The following is a 19,735-nucleotide window of genomic DNA, read 5'->3' on the forward strand; positions in this document are numbered from 1 at the left end:
GCTACAGGAAAATAATGGAAGATGCATTCACGTAGACAATGATGTGACTTCTCTCTCTTTGGTTGACCAAGTTAGCCCGGAGAAATACTTGAACGAAGTTATCGGCAAGAATCTCGGAATACCCAATTCATCCTTCTACGGGTGTCGAAAGACAATGATCAATGATATAGTAGAAAGTCCTGGGCCCAGGGGGGGTCAATCAGCAAGAAATTTTGTCTCCGATTGAAAATACTCTGTAGATACCGTTTCGATCCCGTTAATCACAACTTGGACCAGATCTGATGGCTTCCTGACGTCCCACGGAAGCGTGTAGCTAAAGTGTAAATGGGATCGGACGACAGTGGCCTTGCATCAAGTGACTGATAGACTAAACCACTGGGCTCCCCCTTAATATCACTGATATCGCCATACTTAGAAAACGCGAATAAATTAGAAGGTGTATGGAATCTGGTTGAATAACGTAAGCAATGGAAGCTTCTGCTATTTTGCCGTCTCTTGAATGATTGTCTACACGGTTACCTGTATTCAGCTCCGCAGTCTCCAACTGTAGTCACCATTCTGCGCCCGCTCGAGCGATCCAACACCGCTTCAATATCTCGGTTGTCTTCAGCCGTGAGACTGAATCCATAAACTCGATAATTATCCTCGATGTGTTCCGATATGCCCAAGCGAGCCCCTTGATGAAGATACGTTGAGAAAGCCTCATCGCTCGAAGCAAACAAGTCAAAATACCTATTAGCACCGCGCCAACGAACGGGTGATCTAGGACCCAGCGAACAGCCACATTGGAAATGCTAGCAGCGCCATGCCTAGCTCCGACATCCCGAAGAACACGCAACAATGATTGAAACAGTTCCCAGTCACCCCACGCATTCACGATCATATCAAGGTACTAGAAAAGAAAAGGTTACAAGGTTAGTATGAATGATCGAGGCTCAGTCCCTAGGAAATGGTAACGAGGATATACCTTTCTTTGCGAGGGCGTGAGAGTACCGGAATACGGGTCTGGTACAGGTTTCCCCAGCCAGTCATCCGACAGAAATCCACCACACTAGAGCTCAATGAGATCCGAACCGTGGCTAGATCCCCGAAAACTGCTCACCAGCGTACCATAAGTCAACAACTTGACGTCATGTTTCTCACAAACATCAGACATTCCGTGGAGCGGACGCGTATCAATAACTGAAAACTTCGAGTTCCGAAGATGATCAATAGATACCCACATCATTAAGGGGAAGAAGGAAAGCTCACTTGAACTTGATTCGACACGATCACTCCCGGCCCTAGCTGAGTACAGATCTCATCCATTCTGATGGTATCGAAATTGCAGAGACCGAGAGAGGAGATAACGCCTTCGATCTGGAGATCGTGCAACATTTCTAGAGTTTCCAGATAGCCTTTGCTAGTATAGTCCTGCCAATGAAACTAGTGGAGATGCCGATAGCAATCGTGAGAGTATCGGTCAATCAAGTTAGAGCCATCAATCAAGGTAGAACCATACCTGCAAAAGGTCTAAGCGGTCCGTCTGCATACGTTCCAATCGTTCGGAAACCGCAGCCTTGACCGTCTCACGATCAACGGTGATATCCCTGAAAACACACCACTTGGTCGCCCCAATGACACGCGGAGACTCCGAGCTTAGGCTGTTGCGAAACTGTCCCTGCTCAGCGTCAATCAATTGTCATCCAAAGTCCGAACATGGATCCTGAATCCTTGACGTACAAAGATAATCTCGGCGCTTCCATAATGATCAGCTTGTGGAGGACGGTAAGTCACCTACACACAGCTTTTGTGAGTCAATTCAATTCACTTACCCTAACGTATATAAAGTAAATGATCCAATCAATCAGATAGACATGAGCGATAGAAAAAGTCCGTCCACTTGCCATATCTAAACAACGAAGACAATTAACCATCAGGTTTTCGGGAATTAGGAAATCATCTCACCAAATGCTGTGTATCCCATGTCGACATGACGTTTCATTGCCTCTCGAATCTTGGAAACGGGTGCGCTGCCCCAAGCATTGCCAGAAAGTTGCCAAAGGCCAGTCCAGATACGAGGAACAACGAAGGGTCCGAGGTGAACGGTTTCCATGATTTGCAGTTGAAGAAAGTCGACGCAACGTATGAGATTCCGTAGAAGGGATGTAAGGAATATACGCGACGCCTTTTCGTAGCTTGCTTATAACCTTTGGAGAAATCCAGAATGATCCGAGGCAGCCACGCGCTTTCAGTCCTGATCATCTTGTGGCTGGACAGTGGTGAGTACAACAAGGCAATTGAGGTGAGATGAGGGTCTCAGCGGAGTGCATATCTTCCTGTTCAATACAAAACATGGGATGTGTGACGGGACAGCAATCTGGTACCGCTTTTCTGGACAAAAGAGTAAAAATCTAAGGGAAAATAGCATCAGTAACCAAACAGTAAAGTCATTGAAGGAAAAAACCAGGTTATGAGCATTTTCCGTCCAATCGCGTCAATACCAAACGTCCCTCTACCCTACAGCCATTTAGTTTCGCTTGATAATTGTTTCAATTCCCCAAATCGAGATTTGCTCGCGTATAAAATAAATCTTCACTGATTTACCGAGTTGTCAGGCAGCCCTACTGTTCACAATGCCCGCTCCAGATGTCTCGATTCCCACAAATGTCACCCACCCTGTTGTGGGACACGTGTAAGTAACAAAAACGCTTTCGCGCCATCTTTCACACTTACCCGTTCCGATCTCTCCTTGTAGGAACCTCATGGTCGACACGTTTCTCGCGAACGTCGATTCTGACGAGTAAGTTCCCCTGTTCACCGTCAATTGCTCTACGTTCATTTTTGCCTCTTCAGCTTGAGACCACTTGTACGCAGGCTTCTTTCTTCAGGGCTACCAGGCATTGCAAAGACATTCGGCGAAGTCGCTCGCGGATATTACTCCTCTAAAGGCGAAGAGTGCAAACCCAATTACGAGTCATTATTCAGAAGAGGGGAGCAAGGGGCTGTAGTGCCTACCGAGGATTTCAATGAGGCGCTCATCCATGGGCGATCTCTGTACGGTATTGGTATGGGACTTGCGGCGCTGGAGGTCCTCGCTTTCATAGTCTCGGCAACCGTGGGAATACGGTGGAGGGAAGGCGACAAGTTGTACGGTGCCCTCGTCGTCTTGGACAGCGATATTACTCAAGCAATTCAGGTAAAAAACGATAGTTGTGGAAATCAAAGGCGAAAACTGATCATTCCTTCCCGAAACACTTAGAGCTGTAAAGAGGAGAAAGAATCCGGGAGAATCGTTGATCAAACTCGGATGCGAAAAGTTGTGGAGAACTTACGATCTGTTTTGAAAGAAAGCTCCGAAGAGGTACGATCTTGGGATGGAGCGTTTCCGTTTGACAAGGCCGCTTCATCCGTGCAATATTGGAAGATATAAATAGATAGCTATCCCTAAGCAGCCGAGAGCCCGAATTAATTCTATTTGAATAGATAGAATTGTTAGTCAACAACTTGATACGCTCGCAGTGGTAGGGGACACCAACCAGCTTTGGTCTGCACGCGTGGCTATGATCAATTCATCAGTAACTTCACGGGAGAAGCGAGAACTACCTTGACGCTCATGATCATTCTTGATGGAGGAGCATGAATGATAGATATACGAATAACATTAAGATTTCCCTTTTAAGGTCAATTCGCGAGACTCTGGCGCACTGGCCCTAGATGTTGGTCTCTAGTTGTTTGAGGCTACACCGAACTCTCGGGCTTTGTGGTACAGCCATATACCGTAGTGGTAGATTCGCGCCCTAGTATCAGAGAAGAAGCAAAATATCGCCATCTCCATCGCCAAAAGGCACACAGCTCATCTGAAGCGAATTAAGTCTGGCTCGAAGGCATTGTTGAACAAAATCCTTTGTATGGAAAATTTCGAATGACACAATCGTACTTGTCACTGCAAGATAATCCCAGGACGAGCGCCGTTGGAGTTAGTGGATCGTGGATGATGATAGAAAGAGATAAACGGATGTCACTGGACAGCCCGCGCTCCGCACAGCCTTACATACGTGAGAGATTTCGATTGACCGTCGGTCCGGTTGTCTCCGTAAACGGGTTCACATCAAGTTCACAATTTTACTTGAAGCTGAATTTGACCTGAATGAACTCGTATGTGCTCTTGGATATCTCCACCGAACTTAGCCACCTCGACTGATGGGCTTATTATTAGTTTACTCCACCATCGCGGGAACGACATCCGGATTCCGGCAAGAGCGTCAGGATTGGTAGCGCTAAGGGGCAACTAGTGCAATGAAACAAACATAATTGCGGAAAGAGTTATACATATACACGAGGATTAAACGTCAATTTTCTCCCGTGATCCTGTATATTATACGATATCTCAAGCCTTTTGCCATCCCGAGTTTAGTAGGCTGTGCGGCTCGAGAATGTAGCCTATTAGGCAACCCTTCACAGATACCATGAGAAAAGACTGTCTCCCCCTCGAACTGACTTCAACCGAGTGGGGATATTGGAGCAATAGAAAGAATGACTGCTTCCTAGTAGCATACCACCCAATTTGGACGGAACTTCACGGGAGAGTTGTCCGAGTCGCGTCTTGATTTTATGATGATGTAGATTTATTGAGCATTACTCGAACTATACAGTTAAAAAATAGAGCCCCCTCTGATATTCCATCGGTGATCGCCTCGGACGCAGAAGGTCTAAGGCCAGACACGGTCATCTTCTCTGATATACATTAATATGATCCATCGATTTCAATTCACTGCCCTTCTTGAGAACCGGTATAGGTCAAGGCTTCTCCCGAGATCCAAGCATTTGCCGTCCTGCCCTGACCGATCAATCATGCACATGCCTTCTCGCTTCGTGAGCACTGAATCATCTATTGTAATTTGTTTGTGCATAGTTGATTAGTGAAATAGATTCGTAAAGGTCGGAGCTTTTGGTTTTGTTGTGTTTGAGTTCCCTTCGTGCTACCGTCTTCGGTGGATAAGGGTTATTTTCGAAACCTAGGAGCGAGATCATGATAATCTCGGTAGAATTTGCTTTGAATGACAAGCAAGAATCACTTGTGCTTTCTCATTGGTACCATTATACCGGGAAGAGGTCATCAAATGTTATTTGTGATGTCGACGCAGGTACCCGGGGCGACCCCGACATGGCAGGGCTCGAGGAAGACTATAACCATCTGTACGTTGTGATAGCTGTAATTCCCCGACGAAACACCCCGAGCTTCAGTAGACAAACCCTCGTCAGTCCTCGGCTTTCATGATCAGGCCCTGCGGCATGTTGATAAAGAATGCGAAAGATTGTGTGTATCTGGTGGCGCTTGACGAGATCGACTGCTTCAAAGTCGTTCCTTTTTCCCGGTTCGTTTACTAGCGAAATCTAGGACAGTAGAGGCTCTGTTCTTCCTCCGATCCGCAGTCAATCGTTCAGACCCTCCCAATTTGATGCGCTACGTTGTCCGAGAATAACTATTGAGATTGAAGTCACTGTGGGCAGATAGAGACTCAACCTACCTTCAATTACACCGTGTACACGATTTGATTATTACTTGATCAACTACCAGGCGGAAGAGTAAACATTATAATCCAACGTGGGTGCTTATGAGCGGAAATTTCTTGAAGACCACCGCATTACTTACAAACACTCACACACTATGAACGGCGAAAGCAAAGTTCGATCTGTTTTGAATCCGAATTCGGCAACTGAGCGAAATACAGTAGGTCCATGAAGGTCCTCGGATTTGATCGGAGATGACTCAGCTGCACACAGCCTCGACGAGATTCCCACATGGCTATTTTCTGATCCTGACACCCACGCTCGAGTGAACCAAGTCATGGACACGGACGTAAGTCTATCTAAAGTAATCCATCACTCCCTAGTCACCCATATCCTACAGGAAGGATACAGTACACCATATGCACAAGGTTCTTCCGTGTGTGCTCTGCTCTCTATGGCTCAGAATCTGGTTACTGATAACATTTTAGAGTATTCGTCGTAACATCTACTCATTTTTCCAGCACTTTTAACATCTACCTCGACCACCGCGAAGAAGAGCAATAGAAGTCATGGTTGACGCATTCTGCACCTGGACACCACACCTCAGCATTTCACTGGGATTACGGCGATGGTTGGGCGTGGAATCCGCCCGCGCCTACACCTTCCCTACATTTTTCGAGTGTTCTTTATTTGTGGATGACTTTTGGAGTTCGCAGGTGCGAGGAATAGGAGATGTTCTGGATGTTTGAGAGGGTTACTCGACTTTCAAGCCCTCGTCCTATTGAGAAGGAAGGTGCGGAAGCCAATATCTGCTCCCGCCGGGGGTGGGTTTGACGCCAAACGCAGACGGAGGATCTCCAGTGCTGTTACCGTTACAGCCTCACCAACTATATCTACTACCACAAACTCGTTCCCAGCTCATGCCCAGACAGCGCTAGAAGACGAGCAGGTTAACGTCGACGACGACGCATCCCAAAACACTTTTATTGACATTTCCACCGACATCATTCCGAACCATGAAACTCGCGACAACCTTCGTCGACATGCACACACTTGGCGTGGTGTCACGGCTATTAACGACGACTCGAACCCACCCCCTTCAACTACTCCTAGGCACTTACACCCCTTTCCACCCACTCACCATCCGATTGCGCTCCATCGTTTTCCAAATTCTTCGCCATTCATACCACCTTCGTAACCCGTCCATGCCAGTCAACCTATACCTTCATCACAGTTCATAACGACCTATCCTTCCCTCATCACACCTACCTCTCAATACCTGAAGGACCCTCTTAATGCCTATGCTCTCTTGGGAATGCCGAAGCCTTACGTGCATCTCATAGGGCCGCCTTTGGACCTAGCGTTGGACGCGAGGTGGTATGGGGGGAAAGGAAGATGGGTAAGGAATGGGTGTAAACCTAATGCAGTGATCCGGCCAATCATCTGTCGGAGGAAGGAAACCGAGAACGGGAAGCCGAAAGAGGGAGAGAAAGGGGAAGAGAAGGAGACAGAGAAGGAAGGAGAGAATGGCGAAGCGGAAGGTGACGATGAGACCCTTTCGTTCGCGCTATTCGCCCTGAAGGACTTGAAAGCGAACGACGAGATTGTGTTGGGTGAGTTTATCCCGCTGGTTCGTTTCGATTTATCATCCTTATCCTGACCTGTTTTCGACTTTCAGGATGGGAATGGGACGATGGCAATGTGGTGCATCAATTACCTGCATTGATTGGTAGTGACACGGTCAGGATTGGGGGGAAAGACACTGCCAACGGGTGCATACAGAACATATGTTTTTGACTTGTCAGCTCTCCTTCTTTGCGTACTGTTGTGGGCTCCTTTGCGCCGCTGTTTTCTCTCATTCACACCTGCGTTTCTGTCTTAGTGCTGACAGCTCCTTCAGACCTCGCAACGTCTCACACCTCAAAGTTCAATTGTCTAATATCCTCCATTCCCTACAATCCACCTTTACGACTTGCGCATGCGGTAACTCGTCCAGAACTTGCGTTCTGCGTCGGATGAAGGAATTTGTTAGTAGTCCAGGCGACGAGTTTTCCTCCACACGGCAAGCCCCTACCAACGTTCCTCGTACGCCAGCTGTACCTGGATCTCCACCACCTCCCACTCTCAGCTACGTTCCTCCATTTCTACACCCATCACCTTCAACCCCATTTCCATACCCAATATTCCCTCCAACGCTCGGTATACCTACTCTTTCCAGTACGGCTATGGACGAAGACACTGAAGGGAGCGGTGTAGGCCCGTCTAGACTATGCGAGCCTTTATTCATGGCTCCAACGTTGTCGTTACTTCCTCGTCTCCATGCTCCCGTTCAACCCCATTCACCTGTGCCCCAAGAAGACAAACAGATATGGGGTCCCAAGACTCGTCTCTCAGCACGTCAAAAACACCCTACGCTCAATCTAAACCTCGATTTGGGGCCGTTGATAGGTACGAAACACGGGTTTCGTGCTCGTGAACGGGCACCTGGTTCTGGTGGATTAGCTGGGTGTGAGATGTGGCCTGGTGAAGATCCGTTGGAGGACTTTAGGAAAGCGAAGGAGAGTACGCCACCTCCTACAGAGGATGAGGCTGAAACGGGCAGTAGGCAAAAACGGGATTTGAGAGGGTTATGACTGGATACTTTGGATGGTGGTTATTGGGGAAGGAACAAGGGGAAAGGAAAAGAGAGGGCTGTTGAAGAGGACATGGAGGTGGATGACGAGATGAACGGTATGGTTTTTTCTCCCTTTCGTCGTCAAACTTCTCCTTTTCTTCTCTTTACTCTTCCTATTGTGCTTCGTCTTTCCCCGTATTCTCTCCATATCTTAATCCCTAGCACACCCTTGCCACTTCACTGTCACTTTCGCCTATGTATAACACTAACATACTTGAACGTTCTTACCTTCAGGAAATTTTCGCGTTCGAAGGCGAACTCGGTCACAACAGCAGCAGCATCAACGGCAGAAGGACATGGATACCGATATGGATACTTCGCTGTCACGTACGTGTTACATTCCTTCCGTCTGGCTTTCTTCCCGCTCATCCTTCCATTCCGCTAGGCCCTCCGCCAAAGCCCAAATCGCCATCGCCATCGCCATCGCCACCACCCCCACTACTCGAGGATCAGATGCCCCCGAAAATGCGCAAAGCGAGGATTCAGAGGGAGGCGAGGGCTTTGGTTGAAGCTGAGACGGTAAAGGAAAGGACTGAAGGGTCTCGGTATCAGCGCTGGAGATGCTATGGCTGTCGACGAAGACAAGCGTCAGGGTGCGTTCCTTTTTTTTTTCTATATACGCTTTCTCGATAACTAAATCTCGCTTTCTGACAGGTGATCTCTCTGCCGACCAGAGTGTTCGCGAACTTCCTACAAGAACACTGTCTCAAATGGAAATGCCTCCACCGCCTGTACCCATCAGAGAAGAACCAAATAACATCCTCTCGACGCCACCTACACCGCCACGTTCAGAGACAGAAACACATAAGTCAAGAACCGCTTCGCCTCCATCACCACCTCCGATACCTCCTGGTTCATCTCGTCGTGCGCCTTCCCCTTCACCAGCTACGACATTTGCGCAATTGTCTTTGGTATCACCTGCGACTCACAGCCCAATCCTTGTTGAACCTTTCACAATCTCTGCTTCGGCTGGAGTAGAGGACGTTTCATCGGAAGACCAAGTTTTTTCATCGGTCGAACCTCCTGCATCCCCGCAGTCACCCGAACCCACCAGGAACGTTTCCAGATCACCTGAGGAAGCCAAAGAGCAACCGCACTTGGTCCAGTCGCCGAAGCCCCTCGAGGTCACTCAGCATGGAGGTGAATCTATCTTTCTACCTAATGCTGGATGCCGCATCCTCACCAGCGAACGTCGACCACTCTGGTCGGGCGTTGATACCCCCCGTTAGGTGCGATCAGTCCGGTAAGTCCGAGCTCGCCTGATTGTCGCCTGAATTCCGTTAGCGTTTATGCTTTGGCGACAGTCAGGCAGGCTCAGATGGGTGGGACTGGTCAGACTGGCCAGCCTGATGGAGCTGACAGGTAGGTCCCATCTGACGGCGTCTGATCAGACTCGTCAGATTGACGGTTCTGGTCAGACACTGTCAGGATGATTGAGTCCATAATGTAGTGTAATGCTTACCTTTGTATATCATGTATTTTACCCTGAATAAGACTACCACGTAGCATTAGCCTAAGTTCTTTGACCATCCTGTATCAATATAATCCCACCTTTCATCGTATATTAGTCTGAGTACATCTATCGGCCTAACTATCTTACCCATGGAAGAGGCGCCTCTTCCTATTCAAATATCCTCTCTGGTTAAGCCAATATTGGCCTTAATATCGTGGGAATGGAACTGGAAACTGGAAAGGGGATTGGAAAGGGCTCCTCTTCCAGTTTCCCTCTTGTTCTATCTCTATTCCCTGGAAAGCATCACTTGTACACCCCCCATCAAGCCGTAAATTTTAAATGAATAGGATCCTAGGAACCAATAGTCCAATTGACTTAGTTTTTTTTTCCCTTCAAAGCTGCACTTCTGAACCTTCGGATCCTATTACTTGGGGACCAGGGTATCATTTCCCACACTTCCATACCCTACACCAGAAACAGTCCATGTTTTACTGTAATTGGCTGGGATCTTGGGAACCAGGTGTTAGATTGAAAAACTGTTGAAAACCAATCTCTTTGTATCTGTCAGAAGTACTCAAATCTATTTTTTTGTAGAGAACGGTCCAACTGTTCCCAAGTTATTGAACAAATTCCATTTTCTAGATAATTGTACCCAGAATGAGTTTAAAAGACTGAGATCCAGATGAGTTTAGGTCTGTTTGGTCTTGTTAATAGCTCATTTTAAAGCTATTTTTGGGTACTACTCAGATCTATTCATTCAGCTGCACAGCCACATTACATAACATTCTTACATCTACTCATAGACGCCTCCAACTTAGGTGCTAAGTTGGGCCCCCAAAGGGGCCCTCTTAATTGTGGGCCCCATATGTTCCCATCCGCTGTTCCGATTCGCCCAATTTTTTTTTTCCTCAAAAGCCCTTGCATAGACCTTGATTTCGTCACACTTAATCAACCCCGCAGGTGTAGCCCTTCCAGAGCTGCAAACGGCGCATGTCCTGGTCCCCCAAAAGCCTGGTGTCTGCTCAATATGTCGGGGTCCCTCGCTTTTTTTCTCTCCGTTCCGGTGAGAGAAACGCTCTTCCAGATCCGGTAAACATTTCATTACACTTACGCTAAGCATCCGGATCAATTTCTGACGTTCCAAGCCCAGGGTAACTTACACACGCCACTTCTCGAGGGCAGGGTGCATTCGGACCCAATATGTTGACAACCAACCGTTCGTTTTGCGTGTTCAGTAGCTCGTTTCAAAGCCACAGACTGGGAAAACATTTAATTACACCTAGCCGAAGCCAGGGACCCACTAGTACACGACCTATCCCCCAAAATGTACCCGTAACCGGAAAAACCGCCATCTGCACTCTATGTGACCAACCACAATTTAGTCCCTCTTTCTCTTGGTTAGAAAAAGTTTGCTTTCGGTTATTGGAACACTGCGCTTACCATTCGCCCGCTCTCCGGACTCTTCCTGCACGACCTAGAGCCACCGGACAGAAGCTACCCTTACATTGATCAAAGCCAGCACACGAAAGTCCTCCATATGTGGACATCCACTGGTCCGTTTTTCGAGCTGAGTAGCTCATTTCAAAGCTATTTACAAGGGCTACATTCAGCTACACCTATCCGAAGCCTTTAGACCGTTATTCCGTCAGCCGTAGATGGCGCAATACCGGAAAATCGAAAAAACCGGTATTTTACTGCTGCTTGCCTATCCACTGGCCGAGCTCTCTTGTTCTTGGCGACGGAAATGTTTGTTTTGTTCATACACACATTACGGCGCATCATAGAAGCACCACTGCACCTCTGCTTGAGGTTCCAGAGCCAGTCAACACCAGATTCCCACGATATTAAGGTGAGGATCTCGCCCGGTCTATTTATACGGCCTCAGACCTCAATTGATTTCGCTGGTGAGCTGTTGATTTGAAGATATCGTTCTGGTCAGACTCGCCACCTACCCAAACCTCTCCAGTAATCTGCTCTGACGTTCTGGACTTCGGCACCTAACACTTCCGGCACCATTTTCGCCGAAAATCACCCTACACATGTCCCCCAGACCAAAACAAATAAAGATATTATGTACCAAGGTAATTAGACAGTCTTCGTACACTACACACTCCATTCCACTACACCTAAGCTTACCGAAAGGTCGCTGGTTCTCGAGTGATAGATTTATTTCCTTTTTCGGTGAGTGGCTGTGTAAACCGTACTGGTACAGTTACTTATGTAACGTTGCGTTCGTACATACATCAGGGTATGATTTCTCGGGCTAATTCTTGATCGCGTAGGCGAGTTCAAGTACGATCCAATGCTACCTCTGAAATATTATGTGCGGCAAATCAGTGGTTACACAACAGAAGGGTGGTTGTTTGGGCGAAAAATTGCCGAAATGAGCCTCGGCACTCCATTTCCTCACGTCAATTGCTCAATATTCGATTACAGACTTCAGTAATTAACCCACCTTATGTTTTTCTGTACGATAAACCACCCGTTAGTCATCTAACTGTTATTGTCCGAGAGGATGCCGGAAATTACCGGTTGGCCGTGTACCGGCACATCCGGCATATGCCTTCCTGTCATTCTTGCGGCATTCGCCGCCACGAATCGCGACGAGAGCCCGATTTTCTTTGGCAGGTAGCATCCCTCCATGTATTTAAGCAGACGTAATGGCCCTTAGATCTCCTTGGCCCGCACGTATATTGCCGAAAGGTCACATGCTGCATTCCTAGCAGATTTCGTCGCCGTTTTGACGCCATAATAGGCAACTCCGCGTATGTAAGCTTTTTTTTTTCTTCTTCAACTTCAACCACCACCTACGTTAGACGACTGTGGTAGTTATACATCACTGTAAGACCAATTAAGCGAATTTTTCTCATTAAGATGCTTTAGTAAGTATTAGAACACCTTCTTTAAGTAAAAAAATTAAAACTGGAGGAAAAAACCCTCAAAAACAGCCTTTGTACCGAATATCTATGCTACTATCGTTACACAACGCAGCCCAAGCATACGCACAAGAACCTGTACCACTCGGTTGGTCATGACCTGTTTTACAATGGTAAGTGACATTACCATCTAAAAGAAAAAGGCTAGTAACTTATTAATAAACAGGTGAAAAAGTACGCGTCGTGCGTGGCGAAGACGGTAAGGTGGATTGTCCTTGCCACGCACCACTCCACCGTCGTTTGAACTGGCACAACGTTCGAAGTATTTGCAATATGGAGCCTCACCCACCTCCCGACAGTGGTCTCGACTTCCCCGACGCTCCATTTATTCCGTACAATAAAGTCGCCTTACGCCTTCTCGAGATGCACTTCAAAGACGCACCATACGTTCTCAATCCGCCGTCAGCTTCGGACGAAAACGTCGACACGGTTATGCACTCAACAGAGGTACCTCCCGTCGCATCTCAGAGCTCTGGTTCGAATATCTTGCAGGAAACCCTTTCCCCCCTTCCGAATCAACCATCCGGCTCACTTCCGCACATTCCATCACCTAGTTCCGTCAACGAAGACGTAGAGATGACCCTGTACGAGGAACCATCGCTGCATGACCAACGTATGGACGATTCGCCGCCGACGGGTCCCCCTGTAGACCAGGAAACTTCGATACAGCAGTCTTTGCTCGATTCCGACTCGGATTGTCGTTCCATGCACTCAGACGAGTCAATGCAGGATGACGAGGATGTTTCTGGAGTGTCCGGAGATATTGGTGAGGTAGTGGGCTCGGATGCAGATGAAACAGTTAATTTTTTGCGCCGTTTTAACATTCTGGTGGACGCAGAATACCGGCAAACGATCTGCGTCGAGTGCAGCAGAATCGTTCACCATCCTCACATGCACGGACACCAGAAATGCGAACACTTCAAGTATAGGCCCGGACAACACAATACAGCCAAACTCCCTCCAAAGCAGCAAATTGACGCTGCGCTCTCATTTCTTGGTGCAGACACTCCTCTACCAATCCCCAAAACAGGTATACCGGCGATTCCAGGCGTCGAGGTCGAATCGGGCATTCAGTGTATCGAAACCGGATGCCTGGCGTGTTTTTCAGGGAAAAATAAGCGGGGCCTTATCTATCGACACTACGCCCGTATCCATCCGCTTGTCCAGCCACTGCCAAAATTCGAAAAATTCCCGAAACTGCTGTGCCAGTCGAGCTCCACACAGAAAAGCCAACGTTTCTACTTCCACGTCACTTCAACAGACCAACTCACCTCCCAGGCCTTTATGGACGTCATGACGAAGGCAAAAGCCGTTGACCTGTTCAATCCGTCGGACATTTTTCATGCCTCCGAGAGTGCGCAAGAGAGGAACACGGCGTTCACACACACACGATGGGATTTGTTGTTGGAAGGTGTAAAGGTAGCAGATCTTCGAGGCTTGGCACAGTTAGCGCTTCGTCCAGGCGAGGAGTATCTTGAGTCATTGAAGGGTTTTGTGCGGCAATACTACGAAGCCATTGTTAAGGACATATCAAAGTTGACAAATCTAACAAGAAGATATATCATGTCGTATAAATTCGGGTATGTCGTCATTCCGTTCCTAGTAGTTTGTAAATAGTCAAGCTGACTACTGCCCAGAGTTCCGAAGGACCAGCCTTTTAAGCGGCCTCAAGAGAGGGGGACTATAGACAAGGACTCGGACTATATGTCCAGGTTCTTATTTTTTCTTATTCGTTCCCTCGACACCTCGATCGAGAACTTTCCAATCTCCCTCCATCCAGACACGGCCCATCTCCTTCGTCATTTACGAGACCTTCTCCAACAGGGTTATTAGGACTACCTAGGGGACGACTAGGGGCGGAAACCTTAGGGCACGGACAGGGGACAGCTAGGGACAGAGAAGGACAGATGCAGGGGACGACTAGGGACAGAGAAGATGCAGGGGACGACTAGGGACAGAGAATGAGAGAGGCAGGGCACTGTCAGGGACACAGAAAGAGAGAGCAAGGGGAGGACCAGGGTCACAGAAGAAGAGAGGCGCACAGAAGAAGAGAGGCATAAGACCACTAGGGAGAGATGAGAAGAACAGTAGGGACATGCTACGGATACAGAACAAGGGAGGGGACACATAAGGAGAAGCACATTATTTGCAACACACAACCATTGCGGCTTATCTCTTTGCAAGTGGTGAGTGAATTTATTGCAGATCTATTCGTCCAGGACGAATGCGATGAGTGACTGAACACACACGGTGAATTTGTAACAAATCTATTCGTCCAGGACGAACACCGTGATTGACCAAACACACACGCCTTGCAGCGGATCTCTGTGCAAGTGGTGAGTGAATTTATTGCAGATCTATTCGTCCAGGACGAATGCGATGAGTGACTGAACACACACGGTGAATTTGTAACAAATCTATTCGTCCAGGACGAACACCATGATTGACCAAACACATACACATTGCAGTAGATCTTTGCACAAGTGGTGAGTGAATTTATTGCACATCTATTCGTCCAGGACGAATGCGATGAGTGACTGAACACACACGGTGAATTTGGAACAAATCTATTCGTCCAGGACGAACACCATGATTGACCAAACACATACACATTGCAGTAGATCTTTGCACAAGTGGTGAGTGAATTTATTGCAGATCTATTCGTCCAGGACGAATACAATCAGTGACAGAACACACACACATCCCAGCGGATCTCTACGCAAGTGGTGAGTGAATTTATTGCACATCTATTCGTTCAGGACGAACTCAGTGAGTGACGAAACACACACACGTTGCAGCAGATCTCTACGCAAGCGGTGAGTGAATTTGTTGCAGATCTATTCGTCGAGGACGAATACAATCAGTGACAGAACACACACACATCCCAGCGGATCTCTACGCAAGTGGTGAGTGAATTTATTGCACATCTATTCGTTCAGGACGAACTCAGTGAGTGACGAAACACACACACGTTGCAGCAGATCTCTACGCAAGCGGTGAGTGAATTTATTGCACATCTATTCGTCCAGGACGAACATGGTGAGTGACCAAACACATACACGTTGCAGCGGATCTCTACGCAAGTGGTGAGTGAATTTGTTGCAGATCTATTCGTCCAGGACGAATACAATGAGTGACAGAACACACACGCATCGCAGCAGATCTCTGCGCAAGTGGTGAGTGAATTTATTGCAGATCTATTCGTCCAGGACGAATACGATGAGTGACTGAACACACACATTGCAGCGGATCTCTTCGCAAGTGGTGAGTGAATTTATGGCAGATCTATTCGTCCAGGATGAATACAATGAGTGACAGAACACACACACATTGCAGCGGATCTCTGCGCAAGTGGTGAGTGAATTTATTGCAGATCTATTCGTCCAGGACGAATACAATCAGTGACAGAACACACACACATCCCAGCGGATCTCTACGCAAGTGGTGAGTGAATTTATTGCACATCTATTCGTCCAGGACGAACTCAGTGAGTGACGAAACACACACACATTGCAGCAGATCTCTACGCAAGCGGTGAGTGAATTTGTTGCAGATCTATTCGTCCAGGACGAACATGGTGAGTGACCAAACACATACACGTTGCAGCGGATCTCTACGCAAGTGGTGAGTGAATTTATTGCAGATCTATTCGTCCAGGACGAATACGATGAGTGACTGAACACACACATTGCAGCGGATCTCTTCGCAAGTGGTGAGTGAATTTATGGCAGATCTATTCGTCCAGGATGAATACAATGAGTGACAGAACACACACACATTGCAGCGGATCTCTGCGCAAGTGGTGAGTGAATTTATTGCAGATCTATTCGTCCAGGACGAATACAATCAGTGACAGAACACACACACATCCCAGCGGATCTCTACGCAAGTGGTGAGTGAATTTATTGCACATCTATTCGTCCAGGACGAACTCAGTGAGTGACGAAACACACACACATTGCAGCAGATCTCTACGCAAGCGGTGAGTGAATTTGTTGCAGATCTATTCGTCCAGGACGAATACAATGAGTGACAGAACACACACACATTGCAGCAGATCTCTGCACAAGTGGTGAGTGAATTTATTGCAGATCTATTCGTCCAGGACGAATACAATCAGTGACAGAACACACACACATCCCAGCGGATCTCTACGCAAGTGGTGAGTGAATTTATTGCACATCTATTCGTCCAGGACGAACTCAGTGAGTGACTGAATCCACACACGTTGCGTCGGATCTCTGCACACGTTGTGAGTGAATTTATTGCAGATCTATTCGTCCAGGACGAACTCAGTGAGTGACCAAACACATACACGTTGCAGCGGATCTCTGTGCAAGTGGTGAGTGAATCTATTGCAGATCTATTCGTCCAGGACGAACTCAGTGAGTGACCAAACACATACATGTTGCAGCGGATCTCTGCGCAAGTGGTGAGTGAATCTATTGCAGATCTATTCGTCCAGGACGAACTCAGTGAGTGATCAAACACATACACATTGCAGCGGATCTCTGCACAAGTGGTGAGTGAATTTATTGCAGATCTATTCGTCCAGGACGAACACCGTGAGTGACTGAATCCACACATCTTGCGTCGGATCTCTGCACAAGTTGTGAGTGAATTTGCAATAAATCTATTCGTCCAGGACGAACCCAGTGAGTGACTGAACACACACGGTGAATTTGTAACAAATCTATTTGTCCAGGACGAACTCAGTGAGTGACTGAACACACACATGTTGCAGCGGATCTGTTCACAAGTCGTGACTGAATTGATTCCCAATCTATTCGTCTGGGACGAATGTGGTGAGCTAGTGAACACACATGCTGAATTTGTAACAAATCCATGCGACTCTTCCGAACGTGGTCTTTCGTAGAAACTCACATAACACAGGATGGAATCCGAACACAGTGAAGCCGAATTGGTATCAAACATCGGGTCAGTCCGGATACCATAAGACAGGATCCATTGAGCCATTCTTCTTCATTTTTTCACCATTCGAAGTCCCATTCCTAGGGCTTTTTCTCCTCCTCAGAACATTTTCCCTGATTTGTGGTTCTTCATAAAGGACAGACAGGCCATGGTTCAGGAAAAAACATCGGAAACTTCAAATATTTGTGTAGGTATAAACAACATTGAATCATGCGGAGAATTCAGGTGAGTAGTGTTATTCTTCTACTGCTATAATCCGAGATTTTCTTCCTTACAAGTGACAGCTATGAGATCTACAAAAAAAAAGAAGTAAAATAGTCGGTTTTGAGGTGAGGGTCATTCCGGAACCCATAAATCAGTAAGTTTCAGTTCATTTTTTCCAATTCGTGTTTGGTTTTAAAGCCTTGTGTTAGGGCGTAATTTCGTCCCTGCAACTCTTGCGGCTGGGTGTACTTTCTACAGAAGGACAAGGGATGTATCCCCGCCCCAGGAAAAATCATCGGTAACTTATTTGTGTAGGAATAAACAAAATTGAATCATGTGGAAGCTTGTGGTGCGTAGCGTCATTAATCTACTACCAGAATACGAGGCTCCCTTTATTACGAGTGACAGCTGCGAGATCTAGGGGCCAAAAAAGTAAAATAGTCGGTTTTGATGTGACAGTCATTCCGGACCCATAGGTCAGTGAGTTCCTGTTCGTTTTTTACAATTCTTGTTGCGTTTCAACTCCCTGTGTTAGGGCTTATTTTCGTCCACACAAGGTTTGCGGCTGGGTGTCCTTTCTACAGAAGGACAAGGGGTGCATCTTCGCCCGGGGAAGAAAAAACAACCCTAACTTATTTAAGTAGGAACTTGACAGGATATTGAATAATACGGAAAATTCCAGTATAATCCTTTAATGACCTACTGTTTGATTCTGAACTGTATCTACTTGCAAGTGAGAGCTGGTACTTGCACATGATTTAAATGATTCAACTCGGACTAATACCAATCGGGCTTGGTTGGCTCCTTCAACCAGTTAATTAGAGTGGTTTTAGGTTTCCATATCTCTGCTCCCAAATCTCCCTCAACCAATGCTAGATATTCAGATTCAGAGGGTGACTTGGGGTCCACATAAATTGCATAGATCAATGCAATAAGTGTTGGTATGACTGGTGTTGATTCTCCTCTAACGTGGTCCATAACCTAATAGTTACAGTCCTTGAGGTGCACTGCAGATCCTCGTCTGGACGGCAAGTGACCACAAGGCTCCCGCCAAGGTACCCAACACAGATGAGAATACGGCCACTGTGGGTTCCTCCAAGACAAATCCACGGACATCATTCGACCCGAAATCCTGCCTCTGATGTATGACATGTCCATCTGTTCGTCCACTTGACCCGCAATGTTGCCCCTAATGTCCGACATGTCCATCAGTTCGTCCAAGACGAACCCACGGACATCACTCAACCCGAAATCCCATGAGACGCCCATCATCCCATGAAAAGCTCTCACCGGGTCTATTTTACAGCCTACATCTCCATTCTCCAGTTATACAGTCCAACGACGGTAAAACGACGGTCAAACGACGGTCAAATGATGGTCAAACGACGGTCAAACGATGGTCAAACGACGGTCAAAATACTGCGTACTACCGAATGCCCGTGCGGTCATTTTGTTCATATCGTAGGAACGGCTGAACAGAATGCTCCAATTCTTGTTTTTCCGAAAAGCCACGCTAAATTAGCTTATTCTTGACACTACATACATGGAACATTACCATTGACTCCAAATAAATAAACACCCATCTTGGACGTACCCGTTCGGGATCAATCTGTTTACAGCCAGGGAAAGAGGCACTCCTGTGACTCGCAACTGGTGATTAAAATTTGAGGAATATCCCAGGGAGTATTTAACTTCTATATACCATGTATCCAAACCCACATAAATCCTTCTTATACCACCATTAAGCTCAAACAGGCAATTTTACCGAAAACCGAGCTGAAATCTGCTATATCCTGGGAAGGAATGCTCCAAATATCACGATTAGTATCTGTATATTGTTCCCTGCATCCCAGGAACAGTTCATATCTATGTTACAAGTCGCTACAGTGAGGACATGTTACAGGACTAAGTCAATTTGACACCTTCGCCTCCTAGTACTGCAATGTTTCTCACAAAATGTGTTATTGTGGGCTCAATTCTTGTTCGTTCAGCGTGCGCGGTAGCTCTTTAGAAAGCCCTGAAAAATCGGCGCATTCTAGCTCT

General features: G+C 47.0%; 6 protein-coding genes across 6 annotated transcripts; 5 read left to right on the forward strand and 1 right to left on the reverse strand.

Annotated features, from left to right (window-relative positions):
- Positions 1 to 419: 419 nt before the first annotated feature.
- Positions 420 to 2,095, reverse strand: E1B28_008094 (uncharacterized protein; the record flags this gene model as incomplete). The annotated part of the gene is made up of 8 exons (XM_043152878.1): positions 420 to 676; positions 733 to 892; positions 968 to 1,051; positions 1,103 to 1,189; positions 1,252 to 1,425; positions 1,502 to 1,660; positions 1,723 to 1,754; positions 1,948 to 2,095. 8 exons carry the CDS (start codon positions 2,093 to 2,095, stop codon positions 516 to 518), a joined length of 1,005 nt encoding a protein of 334 aa, XP_043010965.1. The 3' UTR covers positions 420 to 515.
- Positions 2,096 to 2,601: 506 nt separating this feature from the next.
- E1B28_008095 (uncharacterized protein) lies at positions 2,602 to 3,501 on the forward strand. Its single transcript, XM_043152879.1, has 4 exons — positions 2,602 to 2,674; positions 2,738 to 2,782; positions 2,836 to 3,178; positions 3,242 to 3,501. The coding sequence occupies exons 1-4, from the start codon at positions 2,616 to 2,618 to the stop codon at positions 3,410 to 3,412; spliced, it is 618 nt and encodes a 205-aa protein (XP_043010966.1). The 5' UTR covers positions 2,602 to 2,615; the 3' UTR covers positions 3,413 to 3,501.
- Positions 3,502 to 6,808: 3,307 nt separating this feature from the next.
- Positions 6,809 to 7,290, forward strand: E1B28_008096 (uncharacterized protein; the record flags this gene model as incomplete). The annotated part of the gene is made up of 2 exons (XM_043152880.1): positions 6,809 to 7,106; positions 7,172 to 7,290. 2 exons carry the CDS (start codon positions 6,809 to 6,811, stop codon positions 7,288 to 7,290), a joined length of 417 nt encoding a protein of 138 aa, XP_043010967.1.
- A 218-nt stretch (positions 7,291 to 7,508) lies between these two features.
- E1B28_008097 (uncharacterized protein) lies at positions 7,509 to 8,126 on the forward strand (the record flags this gene model as incomplete). Its single annotated transcript, XM_043152881.1, has 1 exon — positions 7,509 to 8,126. The coding sequence occupies one exon, from the start codon at positions 7,509 to 7,511 to the stop codon at positions 8,124 to 8,126; it is 618 nt and encodes a 205-aa protein (XP_043010968.1).
- A 72-nt stretch (positions 8,127 to 8,198) lies between these two features.
- Positions 8,199 to 9,396, forward strand: E1B28_008098 (uncharacterized protein; the record flags this gene model as incomplete). The annotated part of the gene is given in 5 exon segments (XM_043152882.1): positions 8,199 to 8,223; positions 8,402 to 8,494; positions 8,553 to 8,686; positions 8,706 to 8,760; positions 8,822 to 9,396. 5 exon segments carry the CDS (start codon positions 8,199 to 8,201, stop codon positions 9,394 to 9,396), a joined length of 882 nt encoding a protein of 293 aa, XP_043010969.1.
- Positions 9,397 to 12,829: 3,433 nt separating this feature from the next.
- On the forward strand, positions 12,830 to 14,508 carry E1B28_008099 (uncharacterized protein; the record flags this gene model as incomplete). The annotated part of the gene is made up of 3 exons (XM_043152883.1): positions 12,830 to 14,136; positions 14,194 to 14,268; positions 14,337 to 14,508. The coding sequence occupies 3 exons, from the start codon at positions 12,830 to 12,832 to the stop codon at positions 14,506 to 14,508; spliced, it is 1,554 nt and encodes a 517-aa protein (XP_043010970.1).
- Positions 14,509 to 19,735: the final 5,227 nt, after the last annotated feature.

The sequence above is a fragment of the Marasmius oreades genome, chromosome 4 (genome assembly GCF_018924745.1).
Source record: "Marasmius oreades isolate 03SP1 chromosome 4, whole genome shotgun sequence".
NCBI classification, from domain to species: domain Eukaryota; kingdom Fungi; phylum Basidiomycota; class Agaricomycetes; order Agaricales; family Marasmiaceae; genus Marasmius; species Marasmius oreades.

Excerpts from the sequence above, each read along its gene's own strand:
- E1B28_008095 (XM_043152879.1), top strand. The coding sequence starts at position 2,616 with ATGCCCGCTCCAGATGTCTCGATTCCCACAAATGTCACCCACCCTGTT. Across the intron at positions 2,783-2,835 it reads GCGAACGTCGATTCTGACGA|CTTGAGACCACTTGTACGCA; the intron begins GTAAGTTCCCCT and ends TTGCCTCTTCAG. Across the intron at positions 3,179-3,241 it reads ATATTACTCAAGCAATTCAG|AGCTGTAAAGAGGAGAAAGA; the intron begins GTAAAAAACGAT and ends CGAAACACTTAG.